Here is a 14,052-nt window from a genome sequence, read left to right on the forward strand (position 1 = left end):
CCCCCATGGCAGAGGGTTGGAACTAGCGATCTTTAAGGTCCCTCCCAAACAAGCCACTCTGTGATTCTACGGTTTCTCTCACTTCAGCCAGAAGCCTTGACTATTGGACAGTAATGTCAAGAGACATGGATGACAGAATTCATCAGGAGAAGGAAAGGAAGCCTCAGTTATGGAGTAACTGAGCAAACTTACCCTTTTCCGCTTTCTAAATGCTGCCAGAGTATTTGCCAGTGGTGTACCACAAATAACATAGACAGGCCCTCAAACTTGCCTCTAGTTAATGTTTTTCAGATTGTGAGGTGTGCAGTAGATTAGAAAAGCTGTCTAAAATAGATTAACATGGAAACCCACATTTGGAGAGCATGAAGTCCACCAGATCTATGCATCCCACTTATTATTACCTGGATCTCAGCAGCACTTCACCGAAACTCACAGAATCCCTTTCCAGTAAAAAAAAAAAATAAAATCCAACTTTCACATATCTCAGCAGACAGTTGGGCTGCATAAAAATAGTCCTATGGCATCTAGGAGCTTGGTAAAAACTACCTTTTGTTTTGTTTTGAAAGATACTAAATAGAGGGGAAGGAACTTGCTTTCAGTGTTCCAAGTTAGAAGGAATTGAAATGGTGTTATAACGGCAATATTATTTCAGTTCAGATAACAAGAAATACCAACAACATTTTCACAAAATTAACATAAATGTTTATTTCAAAAGTTAACAGAAATATTCTGTGTGTAACAGCTAATTTGAGAACATTGTCTTTAACTCAAATTCATATTTTACCACAATAAACAGTTACTCTAACACAAGTTACTTAGTTTATATCAGAGGCTGAATGTACTCATCTAGAAGTTTAGATGCTCTCTCCGATATTGAATTAACACACTGCTGTAAAATGATATTTCTGCTACCTGTAAGTGCCAATTTAACAGAAGTGTATCATAACATTTTATGAAAACAACATATTTAGGAAATAAGAAAAATAAAGGCTGCATCTCAAAGCATGTATGCTTAATGAATATACACATGCTTTTGCAGCAATTGGAATAATGTAGTCTTGCATGAAATGAAAGAGGAAGATTAAATGCTTTGTACTTAAGAAACTGAAAACATTTGTCAAGGCTAAGTAGGAAAACAATTTAAAAGGAAGTCAAAGGTATTCAGAAGAATGTAAACGGATTTGTATTTTGTAAGGAAGAATGAAAACCTTTCACAGGAGGAGACTGTGATGATCTCTGATCCTGTCCAAATGCAAATGGAAAACTGAAGTCATCTTTTCCATCTCCAAATGCATGAGAAGTTGATTCTGAGGGGAAGGGGAAGGCAAATGCCTCCTCACTTTCTGATTTCCCAAACAAGCTTCCTATAGGAATACATGTCATATTTATTAGCAGATTAAATCTTACTGAAAGAATCCTGCATTCAGCATAGTATGTTCTTTTAACAATATTGTACTCCAAGCATCTCACTGAGTATCAGCTTGCAGTTGTGTGTTTATTTCTGCACTAGAAATGATACTTCCTGGAGAGCATTATTAGAATTCACATAGAATTATCTGTGAAGTACTTGAATGATTTAGAACAACAAAACACTCCTAGATGAAAAAGTGGGTGAAATATTTTGAATACTAAGCAAGAAAAGTCTTTGTAAACAAATACACTTTTGCAGATTCTTTATTCTCTAGAGAACAATGCCATCAACCTCTGAAATACTTGGAGAAACAAAGCTACTGACTCAAAACCACCTAACTTCTATATTTAGCAACACAAGATACCCTTTTCTCTACAAGAGCTATATATGCATAAAACCTTATATCCACCCACTTAAAAAAAAAAAAAGTAGCTTTGAACTTGCAGCATGTCCAAGATAGTAGATTACAATTCCCTTCAGAAAAGAAGTTTCATCAAGAGTAAGGTTTGATCCTACTGATAACACAAAAAAAGTTGGCTTTTCATTTCAGCAAAGCCAGGATTTCACCCAGAATGTGTAAATGTGTGGGGCTCCTTTAGTATGAGTGGAAGGTACTGTTCATTAAGTCTGATTCTCCTCTCTCTTAACTTCTGCTATTTTTACACTGCATACCTCCAACAGTTGAAAATGACCCAAGTCAGTTTATTATCAAAATTTCTCTACTTGAATGGAAATTATTATATTTGAGGGAGGAAAAAACCCAACATATGAACTCCTTCCAACACTAAGCTGTTAGGCTTAAGATAAAAAATTGTATTTACCAACTACAGTAGCTTTTTACATTAAAAGAAGAGTTCTTCTAATCAGTGAAAAAGCTTTGACATTTATCTTCTCCATTGCAGGCCTTCTCAGTTTGCTTCAAACAGGCCTAACACTATCACTATTTCTTTCTTTCTCATACCTCTTTTGTTCATGACATCTCATACATTTGAAACCAAACAGGCAGGGAAAGTTTTAAGCTAGTCAAAACACAAATGAACCCAGTAAACCACTGAAATATAGTACCACAACTGAACAGCCTTTTAGACAACCAAAGGTGCCCTGTTAAGCAGGATCACAAGGTTGTCAGTCACATAAGCAGAAGACAGCTTCACATCTGAGTTTCAGACTTACCAATATCTTTTTGTGGGGACAGAGGGTTCAAGTTTCCCACAGAATAACCTTCTTCTGTCTGAAATATAAACAGACATTGTATTTAACAAATGAGAAAAAAAAAAAAAAAAAAGCTCTAATACATATATATAGCAAGTTCATTTGACTTCCATGAGAAAGACACTGTCCCAGTGAATGCTAACAGCCCTCACAAAATCTGCATTTAAAGGTATATATCCAACCCTAAATTTTGAAGAGATAATTTTCATGATGTTTGCTTACAGCTGCAAACACACTCCCTCCATTCTTCTGGAAATCATCAGATTGAGAACAGACCTATATCTGATCTGGTTTACTGCTGCTTTTTAAACCAAAAAGATTCAAAATTATTTAATTCTGTAACATTTTAGAAACCTTCTAAGCAACAATCTAATTAATGCCTAGTGAGTAGAACCTGATATTGCGAGAAAGAGTAGCAAAATATCCACTCATCTCTCTTGAGTTCTTAAACTAGATTTATAATAGATACTTAATTCCTTCAAAACTCTCACCTAACTTCAAAGAATCCCACATAACTCCCACAGGTTGCTAAATTCTTGGTTTGTGACACTGAGCAGAAACATGGGTTAACAGCACAAGGTGACTTAATACCTAACCTCATTCCTAAACAATTCACAAGCTGCTCACCAGTGTTTTCTCTCCTACATAGAGCTGATGATAGAAGCCATCAACAACACGTATCTTGCCAAACACAAAATAAAACAGTACTTTCATTCTTCCTTCCTCTAGCTTTTATCTAGTAACCTCAAGACCGAGCACACCCACTGAAATAGGAGATACTTGGGTTCAAATGTTTTATTTGCATAATGAGGCTTGAATCTACATTGCCAGCAGTGCCACTTAACAACCATAATATGCACTGACACATATCTATCCTGAATACCCAATAATCTTTTAGCTCAGGATGGTAAAAATTACTCTAGAGCACTGTAGTTAGGGAACCTGCAAAGAAAAAGACCTGGATTCCACTGCCTGTTCTAGTTCACTGTCTACTTATCTCCTTCATTTAAGTATAGCTAATCCATATTTGCTCTTCAGTACCCCTAATAGATTGTCCTTTCCTCTTTTTCTCAGTATCCTACATTTTGTGAAAAATAGGGGGAGAGGAGGGAATAAAATTGTAAATGCCCTATTCTGCATTTCAGCAAGACAAAACCACACAGGATAGGCATGTGTGTTGTGATTTCTGCTAGGGTACCTAAAGTTTTGCATTGCAACACTGAACCAGAAGCATTTTGTGAATCTAGTCACAAGTATATTTGCATAAGATCCAATCTTGCCCATATGGGAAAGATTTACATTTGATCAGAAGTCATCATAGGGGAATCCCCAGGAAAGTAGATAAGCATTTTCAAATTATATCAAATGTAAAAATTAAGCAAGCTAGTAAAAAAACTATTTGCTATAAAGATAACCAGTATGAAACACCTCATTCACTGTCAATGTTCTTTACTTAGCAGATTTTGCTTTGTGAAAATTTAGTATTCTCAAGTACTTATTTTTACCTCATCAGATGAATTTTCTGCCCCAAACACAGAAGAATCAAACAAATTAAAGCCAGGTGACTTCTGAGTAAAGTTCATGAGAGAAAAGAAGGCAGGAGATTTAGATGTTCCTTCTTCAGAACCTAAATTGTGAATGCTGTGAAGAGAGAAAGGAAGAAACTACACTAGTAGTTTTTAAAAGTAGCACAGATGTCTTTTTTAGTTTATTTTTTCTTTTTCTGTTTTGTCACTTTTTTAGATTCCTACAGCTTCTATTGATAATTGCTTCTTGCAACACAGAATGGTTAATGAAACTCTTTAAAGCAAAGTGAGGTGGTGTTCTCACCAATTCCCTATCCTTTTGACAAAAAACCCTGTTTAAAGATAGAAATTGGTGTAACAAATGCTACTGCAGGAAAAGACAACAATTTCAACAAAGGAGCTACAAAAAACTTGTGTCTCTATTTCTAAGCAGAGTCTCACTCTTTCAAAACAGCTTCAAGTGGAAATGGTATTGTCAGAAGAAAAAGTAATAAATTACCTAGCATAACTCAGGGAAAGAAAAAAAAAAGAAGAGTGTTTTCAGAAGAGCTTTCTAGAAAAGTCTTTCTATAGAATCTTTCAAAAGCAGACATGCTGATACAATAAATATCACTTTGCTCAAAATCAAAATAAAAGCTGAACTCATACAAGTCAAATGAAGGTAGCTTAGAGAACTGGGTTTTCTTTCCCTTTGAGTCAGGTGTTCTGACAAACTCAGGTGTTCCAGGTGCTCTTAGAAAATGTTGTGAACTTTCTTCTGCTGTGTCAAGATTATCTTCATTTGACTTCAAATTTGTGTTTATACCCTATTAAAAAGAAATATACAATAATGTTTATGGCATATGAAATTTCCCAAAATACCATTAGTTCATTTACTTATAAATACATCCATTATGTATTTTAGGGTTAGTTATTTTTATTCTCAGGAAAAATAAAAGGATGTTAATAAAATGCTAACAATTACATATTCATCATACTTTAAACTGTAACCTGAATTTATCTAATTTAAAATTGACTTCTTGTGAATGAAAATTTGAATATGTATGAAAATTTGAATATATATGAAAATTTTCATCACAAAAATAAACTTGTAAACTGACTAAAATCACTAATTTTGAATAAAAGAACTATTTAACTCTAAAGTATGTCTTAGCATGTTGTTTAAAAGTCATACTGGAACTCTCTTAAAACTCCCTAATGAAACAAAGGATCATCACCATCAAAATATATTTCAGTTGACTGAGGTATTTCCTCTTCCTCATAAAACGTTCAACGAAAATATGCACTTAGAATCTGTGGAGCAATTTCCACCAGACTCAATATTGTTTTAAAGACACTCTTCTTCATTCAGCTGTCTGCAGGCATCAGCCCTTAGTGAGTCAACCAGAAGATGAGGAGTACCTCAAACTTGATCTTGTGTACAGGTTTTGGCAGAGTTTTCATAGTTTGTATGATGCTATATTGGATTTGTGGTGAAACCAGCATGGATAATACAGAGATGTTTTAGTTATTGCTGAACAGTGCTCACACAATGTCAAGGCCTTTTCTGCTTCCCATGCTGCCCCACCAGTGATTAGGCTGCGGGTGCTAGCATGGACAGCTTTTGCTATACCTATTAGACTCTATTTATCTCAACAGACAACATTTTGCACTTTTACAATTCTGATTCTCTTCCCTGTCTCACTGTAGAGGGAGTGAGCAAGTGGCTGTGTGGTGCTTAACTGCTGGCACATATTAAACCACATCTTGATATCACCTACATGTGCAAGCTGTACAGACAACTGGCTTTAATAATATGGTATGGTGAGCTTGATCTCACATTCAGGCACAGCTTACAAAAGCAGTGCCAACGGAGCCATACAGGTTCTGTAGCCAGCACAGAGCCTTTTTAGTATAGTTTCATAAGAGAAATGAGTTTCAAATGCAAAAAAAAATTTTTTTAAATCTTTCATCAGCTCACAATGAGAAATATGTACACTAATTTATACAAAAATTATGATGTGCATAGGACAGTCATCCTAAATAGTCTGTTGTTAAGGTAGCATAAAACTCCATAGAATACCAACATGATCAAGAGCAATGATTCCTATATTAGCAATCAGAAGGCACTAATTGGCGTCTCACCTGCTGGGTGCTTTATAAGTCACCTTGCCAGTTTCTGAGACTTACCTCTTGCCAATAGGTTCAAATATGTCAAGATACTTTGACTGTTCTACATAAAATAATTACTTATGACATAAGAAATGCTTTGCTTACTTGAGGTCTATGAGCATAATCCTTTGGTTCATCTTCTGCTTCTTCATTACATTTGGCCTCTTGGCTTGCTATACAAAAATCAGCACTGCTTGTAATAACAGCATTTGAAATGGATAAATAAAAATTATGTTCTAGGAAAGAATCCTTGAGAAAGGTTCTCTTACTTGGCATTGCTACTGGTAAAGAAGTGTTATGACTGTAGTTTTCACAATAACCCACCTTACAGCTATGTCCTTAACAGTTACCTCTTGTTCTGCAACTTACTCGCTATCATTAAAGCATGCTTAGCTGCTTCATATGGTTTGATATGTTCTTCAAATCTAGCTGTTGTTCCGTGAAAGTACTATGTTTGTCTAACCCAGCTATTGCCCTTTGTGAGTGTTAAAACCAGACAATGGAAACCAGGTGGAAACAATACAAAAAGTACATCCACATGACGCTGATGAAGTGTATCTTAAAGAACTGGGCAAAACCAGGATAAGAAAAGAATGTTATCAGACTTTCTGCTCTAAGCTTCAGACTGTGCAATATTTCAGGCACTGTGGATTAAGATCCTGTGTTTTAGGACATACAATTAGGAACCTATTACTAAAATACAAAAAAAAAAAAAAGACTAATTTTTGACAGGCATCTAAATTGGCATCATAATCAGAAAAAAAATATTTAAAATGAAGCTCAGTGCCTTGTGATTTCAGAGACTATAGGTGTATTTGTAACTACCCTGGTTCCCTGTAAGCATTCTGTATGTATTTCTCAAGCTAAATCTGATGCTTTAAGATTCCTACATTACTGAATTTATTATATCCCTTTTCTTTGCATTTTCTCATGCCTTATGGACAGATTTTCAGACTGGATTTCATTTTACGCAAGTAATTTGAGACTAGAGCGTGGATTTACAAGAGATGTTGGAAAGTTCCTTTCATTAGGAATGGTCAATGAAGGATGAATCCCACATTACTGAACAGTTAGGTCTCTATTTTTAGGACAATGACTATCTGCTATACTCCAAATTTGAACTAAATAAGCAAAGTGGAAGAGGAATAGAAATGGTGGCCCACTTAATGCCAGAATGAAAATTTGGCCCCTAGATCTTTCTCTTTTATAATTACATGGTCCAGCATACAGTAACAGCACAACCTATCAAAAAAAATGATACTTTACCTATTACTGAATTTTCACTCTCAAACTGTTGATTGGAAGTCATCTGCTTTGGGGGAACTGCCAGTCTAAAACACAAAAATTAATGTTTGACTAAATATGAATTATTTCCATAAACTCAAAAATGAAAACTACTTTATTAAAGAGAAGTTACCTGAATTGCATTTGGTTTTGTGAGCTCACTATCGCTGGAACTTGGGCAATCTGTGGGTTATTAGTGCCTGCAGTGTCAGTAACCATCTAAAACATAGTAAAAAATCCAAATGAGGCAGCATATGAAATTGTTGCTTCAACAACATCACTCTGATTTCTCTTTAAACTATGGAAATCCCCTCTTTTAACCACAGTTTCGGGGTCAGTCAATACAAAACTTTTTTGCCTGTCTTTGCTTTACCTTCATTTTAACAGCATGATACCCAAACCCACTTCTCTGATTTTTATAAAATCTCATTCACAGCACTGATAACTGAAACTTCTTCTCAGTGAGGGTGACGGAACACTGGAACAGGCTGCCCAGGGAGGTTGTGGAATCTCCTTCTTTGGAGACATTCAAAACCCGCCTGGACACATTCCTGTGTAACCTTATCTAGGTGTTCCTGCTCCGGCAGGGGGATTGGACTAGATGATCTTTTGAGGTCCCTTCCAATCTCTAACATACTGTGATACTGTGATAATTAACTGTTCTGTCACACAAATAACACTACATAATTCACACACTTTATCCAGGTTTTGTACTACTGCAGCTAGTTTGCTCCTGCTTGACAATACAGAAAGGGCTGAAGCAAGGCCTGGCTCCCCCTCTGAAGGCCAAAGTGAGTGTACACATCAGTGAATGTGTCTCCTGTGTGGATCAAAAAACTGCAAAACCCAAGGAAATACTCCTGCCTCACAGATTTTCATCAGATCAGAAGCCCCAACTCTTACGTGAGGCATGCATTTTGTGCCTTGAGGACAGAGTGGCAGTAGGAATCTCCGCCTGAGCATCAGGTAACACATTATTTAACAGGGAGCTGCTAGTTCTGGTTTATTTTAATTTGTAAAATGTATCAAATTTAATTCAATACAGGGTGGAGGACAAAAGGGCTGGTTATGAAGAATCTGTCAGCTACTCAACTCCTGTAGCTTACAGCACACCTTTTCTGAAGCATTGCAACCCTCCTCCTTCTAATATTTTTATTTTTCCTCAGACTCCATCTTCTTTTCCTTGTTGCCATCACCCTTTCTTGAAGTTTCCTTAACCTTGACTTACCGCTTCCCACAATTCTCTAAGTGCAACTCTAGTTCCAAAATTCCCATCCTCATCTTTGGATTACCCTGGCAACAGCCCTTCCATCATCCTCATCATGTTCAATTCCCTCAGCCAGTCACAAATCAGAATTGCTTGAAATTTCTTCTGTCTTGTTCCACTCGGTCTAGCCATTGTCCTTCATGTTGTTTTATCTTAAGATGGCTGCTTCTTCTACCGCAGGCTCCACTTTAAACTATTTAGTGATTTATTCACTTCATCTTTCAGTTATCCTGGAAATCTTAAGAAAATCACAACTGGTTCTGTTAATTTTTTTACTTGATTATTTTTGTTGTTCATTAAAATTTGGTTTTAAATCAATCCAGTGAGATGCGCCTTAAAAAGAAAGGTTTTGGTGTAGAAACTTCCCCAAGCTTCTGCACAGCAAACACAGTTGCAAACTATTTATCTTTTTTTATCTTCCCTAACCTGAGTACTCCTTTATATTATAGCAATCCTATGAATGTTCTTGCACTTAAATGGGTATTATTACTGGTTTTCATAACTATGCAAGTTGTTCCTCCAACTTGTTTGCAGATTGCTTTACTGTGTTTGTGTATTTAAGATATTAAGATGCAATACACTGCACCTGTGCAAAAAAGTACTATAGGAACTATTTGTCCATGGGTGAGAGATGGAAATTGTACTTGTAGATTCCTCAAGTGCATAAAGCAATGCTGCTCATGGTTTCATTCCTCTTGGTCCAGACTTTTGTTTCTGCTTAAACCTCAGAACTGAGTTGTTAACTGTAGGCATTCTTGCATATAGCATCCTGCACATTTAATCCTTTATGAAATCTTCATCATAGAGTAGACGGCTGATGATTAATCATTAATAAAAGATTATGTTCCTCCTTTAGAATTCCAAAAATTTGCTACATACAACAAAGTGAATCTACAAAGGCTATTTAAACTTTAAAAACTATCATACAAAATTAATTGGATAGAGGGGTCACCTCAAGGTTGACATTAGAATGCTTACTATGACTATCAGTTGCACTTTGTAAGAACATACGTCTTTTGGGAATGAAAAGACACAAAAGAAATACTTTTATTACAAAACCAGGTAATAGCAGATTGACAAGATTATCATCGTGGTTGCAGTGTTAAGAAATTTAATGTAAGACATAACAGTGCTATAACAGATTACATGATCTGTTATTACCAGTGGGAAAGCAGCATACCTGTGATGACTTTTCTGCAAGGCTGGAGGAACCGCCAGTAGCCACTGGAAGTTCCACAGGTTTTTCTTTTTCTTCTCTCCCTAAATTAACAGCTATTACTTAATATTGTCAATAGGATTAAGATTCCAAAGCATGACATTGTTAAACTGAATTTGGGAACAAAGCTTACACATTTTCCTGTTAATAGAAAGTCAAAAGGAAATTATCACAAAATATGAAAGTATCAATTTACTGCAAATAATTCTTGGTTAATATTTACTGTATTTATGCAAACAATGCTAAAGGCATGTTTCAGATTTTTCTGACACTATGCATCAGGCATACCTGTAATGTTATTTTACTCTTTGCACAGGAAAAGAGGACTCAGACACAGGATTTTCAGAACAAAAAGGCTGGTAAATACCCAACTTCCATTGAAAGTCTTGCTTCAGCTGTCACAGTAGGAGCCAGTTATCAAGTATGTTATCATGGTTTCCATTCATTTATACAAAAATAATACCAAATCATTCATAGAAAGATCATTAAACACACTGCACCTCTTTCTGTTCGCTGCATTGGGAATCTAATGCTCTGTACAGACTGCACTAGTTTCCGAGGAATGTGTGGCACATGTAATGGTTTATACAGTTGATGTTTCTCATTTTGCAAAGATGGATGTTCCCCGTCTTCAAATATCCTAAATTAATTTAAAAAAAAACAGTTAATAGTTGCAAAAGAAATCATAAAATATAACTGCTTCAAATAAGTAGAGCTGTCAGGGAGGTTATACTTCTTGCAGCTCCAACAGCTGATAAAAAGATGAAGTTTTCTTTAAATACTATCAGACAGAGAATATCACTGAAAGAAAAAGAAAAGTAGTAAGAAACCAATCGTAAAAGCACTGCTGACTTAGATTTTGTCAGTATCAAAGAAAAAAAAAGTATTAGTAGTTTGGGATTTTACTCTTTCATCAAGTACTTCTTTATTGTAGTTCTAAAATCACATTTTTGCATTTTAAAACAATTTTACTCTCTCAGATTGTCTGGAATACTCACAATGCACAAAAAAAATGTAGCAAGTGTTTTCACTTGTGGGGTAGTTATCTGTGTGGGGTAAATAGCCTTTTGCAGTGTAGAAAAACAACTGTTAGCAGAACAATGAGGGGTAAAGTGGCTATTTGGTACAGGAACATTTGCCATTTCTAAAAATACTGAGTTCTACTTTATTTTCTCTCTGGCGTTCCTGCTTTGAGCCTCTATGCTTCTAGCTACAACATCTGGTTTATAGCTCACTAAACAATGCTATTTAGAACAAATGAAGAACTGAGTCATGTCTTTCTTTTCTTATTGAGATTTTCCATAAATATAATTAAGATAAAACATATGATGTACTTTATAAGGTAATGTGGAGCCAAATAAGCAACAGTACTATAAAAATACCAAAACTAGAAACACTGGTTAAGATACATGGACCTAAAAACATATTAAACTAATATACATGCACAACTGTGAGCACATAAAACCATGAATACATTTCAGTCAACTAACTCTGAAAAGGACTATCTTCATCTGTAAAGTTATATATACACCTGAGACTGGACTGAGACCTAACAAACTGTATAAACCATGTACCACTAGTTCATCAATAAAACAAAACAGAAATAATAAAAGTGTTTTTTTTAAGTCTGTAGTTTCTTCAGTTACAGTAATTATAGACACTACCTACGTCAAGAATGAGTACTAGAGGAAATAAGATATATATATGGCTGATGTATCTTTAAATTCAGATGCAGAGAGCACAAAAACAGAGAAATGAAAACAGAGCTAAACACAGAACCCCACTAAAACAGCTTTACTGTTTTCAAAACAGCTTGTTTGTCCACTTTAACAATCTTCATTCGTTAATGAATTGAACAAGGCTGCTGCTGAAGAGTTAAGATTGCCATAAAACTAATTTTTTTACTCAGCTCAGGATGCCAAATAGGGTTTATAAAAGTGCCCAGAGTCAGTTTCCATGTGCTTCTGTAGATTCTAGCAGACAAGTCTCCCTGAAACAAAGCTTTCCTTTGCAATGCACATCTATTCAGAAGAATATATCAATGGCAGAGTTACAAACAGGACTTGGAAGCTTTTAAGACATTTATTTTTTAAGTAACAAAACATTCCAAAAAAGCCTGCAGTCAAACTTTATGCATATCCAGTATACCTGCTCCCTTTCTTCCCCAAAAACACTATCGAGAAAACCCCATATGCATCTTCTCTGACACCAAAAGAAAAATCAAACTGTATACTGAATCTCACAATAGTCCGAACTGCAGTAACAAGACAGATAATTCATCTTCTTTTGTTACTTCATTGTTAGTAGACATCTGAATAGATAAGAAATCTTTATCTTGAAACCTACTGCAAAATAGATAACATCTTTTTCACTGAAGTGCAAAGAAAAAAAACCCATATATTCCTAAATCAAAATAAAATCCCATTTTCTTAGCAGCAGTTTCTTCTTCATAACATAACGAAGCCCAAAGATTTACATCTTCATATTCACTATAGGAATCAAGTGTACTTAATTATACATCCGAAGAATCACAGTTGTTCATGTGGTATTTACCAGGACTCCCTACTGAAGCCATGTTCAGTATTCTCATCAGGCACATGGCAGCAAGTCCTCTGGGAAGCAGGACTTATTTTAATAACTGGCTGCCATAACTAGTAATTAATAATTGCCTATGAGGCTGTGGTCAGCACAGGGTTCACTCTTCACATAAGTTTACATGTAGAGGTCAAGAAAGATCTTTGTAAGTATTTTTCCAAGATTATATTACAAAGTTTTTTCTTTGATCAGTAAAAGCCAATCACTTGTAATGCAAAGATCCTGAAACAAGTGCAATAATCTGACATGGAATATCCTTACAAGTTTTAGCAAAAACCTCTCACTTGGAATACAAGATATTTTAGGTATTCAGAGGTGGAATTAACACATAATCATACGGGGGGGTGGGGGGGGGAAGCAGGGAAGAAAAATGCCTAACAGAATTACGGAATAATGGCATTAAAGGTCTCGCAAACATTTTACAAAAGCAGAGAAAATAAGCACGATATATGCCAAAGCACAGCTCATTATGTCAGCCTTTCTATGTAATAAATACAATCTGTAATTGAGAAATAAAGACCTGGGCATGAAAGCTGACTCCTATATGTTGATTGATGAGAACTCTCTATTTGGACATTTTAATAATGATACTTAACTGGTGAATTATGAAAGCCCACTAATCAGAGGAAACAACTGGCATGAGAAGAGGAATCTGTGTTTAAGTCAGCCCAATCAATGACTAGCTGAACAGCAGTGATTCAAACTAAAACCTTACAAGCCTTTTAAAAGATCAGTTACCACTGCCATCCTCAGGTCCAAAGGAGAACATCTATACCAGCAGTTATTAATTAACTTGTAAGTTGGTTTCTTGTCTTGCAGCCCTCTAAAGCATTTCATGGGTATTTATTTGTACATTGTTCTGCTCAGTGCTTTCATTGCTCTGCTTTGTTCTTTCCCTTGATACTGCTGGTTTCTCTTCACACTGGTCTGCATCAGTTCATGGAGATTCACGGTACAACTCTTTTTTCCTTTTTCTTTTGTGGCAAAAGATGAAGATATCTCTTTTTTCTTCAGAAAGCTCTCTTTGCTCAGGAGTAACCTTGTGGTTATTGCAGAACAGCCCACAAGAGACTACTGCCTTTGGTACCCATATTCTGCTGTTATAATTTTATACATTGCCTTGAGCCTGCAAACGTTTTAGTTCATATGACTCATTATCATTTTCTGTTTGTGTTTTTTTCAGTGTTTATAATCACAGATTCATAGTACACCTATTTTTAACACCAGCTACTTAATCAGACACTTCTGTGCTTTCTAGTGAAGACCTTTTTTCAGAATACACTAATGGCAAATAGTGATTTTAATGACAATTTTAATGTAATTTTCTACAAGCCTTGATGTTGTGGGTATATTTGACATAAATAAGCTTTAAAATTTACTCCAGGAAAAA

At 35.5% G+C, this 14,052-nt stretch overlaps 1 protein-coding gene across 1 annotated transcript in view; it reads right to left on the minus strand.

Moving 5' to 3' along the window:
* Window positions 1-690: 690 nt before the first annotated feature.
* CUNH14orf39 (chromosome unknown C14orf39 homolog) overlaps window positions 691-14,052 on the minus strand; it is a 30,114-nt gene continuing 16,752 nt past the window's right edge. The window contains exons 9-17 of the mRNA XM_061376129.1: window positions 10,568-10,707; window positions 10,032-10,111; window positions 7,718-7,803; window positions 7,567-7,631; window positions 6,406-6,473; window positions 4,798-4,955; window positions 4,129-4,264; window positions 2,585-2,642; window positions 691-1,364 (exon numbers count right to left, since the gene is read on the minus strand). Of these exons, the coding sequence (XP_061232113.1) occupies window positions 1,162-1,364; window positions 2,585-2,642; window positions 4,129-4,264; window positions 4,798-4,955; window positions 6,406-6,473; window positions 7,567-7,631; window positions 7,718-7,803; window positions 10,032-10,111; window positions 10,568-10,707 (994 nt within the window). The 3' untranslated portion in view covers window positions 691-1,161. The remainder of the gene's footprint in view (window positions 1,365-2,584; window positions 2,643-4,128; window positions 4,265-4,797; window positions 4,956-6,405; window positions 6,474-7,566; window positions 7,632-7,717; window positions 7,804-10,031; window positions 10,112-10,567; window positions 10,708-14,052) is intronic.

Source organism: Neopsephotus bourkii, unplaced genomic scaffold, assembly GCF_033783945.1.
Source record: "Neopsephotus bourkii isolate Nb327-2 ecotype Australia unplaced genomic scaffold, CSIRO-AGI_Nbou_v1 NB_1707, whole genome shotgun sequence".
Taxonomy (NCBI): domain Eukaryota; kingdom Metazoa; phylum Chordata; class Aves; order Psittaciformes; family Psittacidae; genus Neopsephotus; species Neopsephotus bourkii.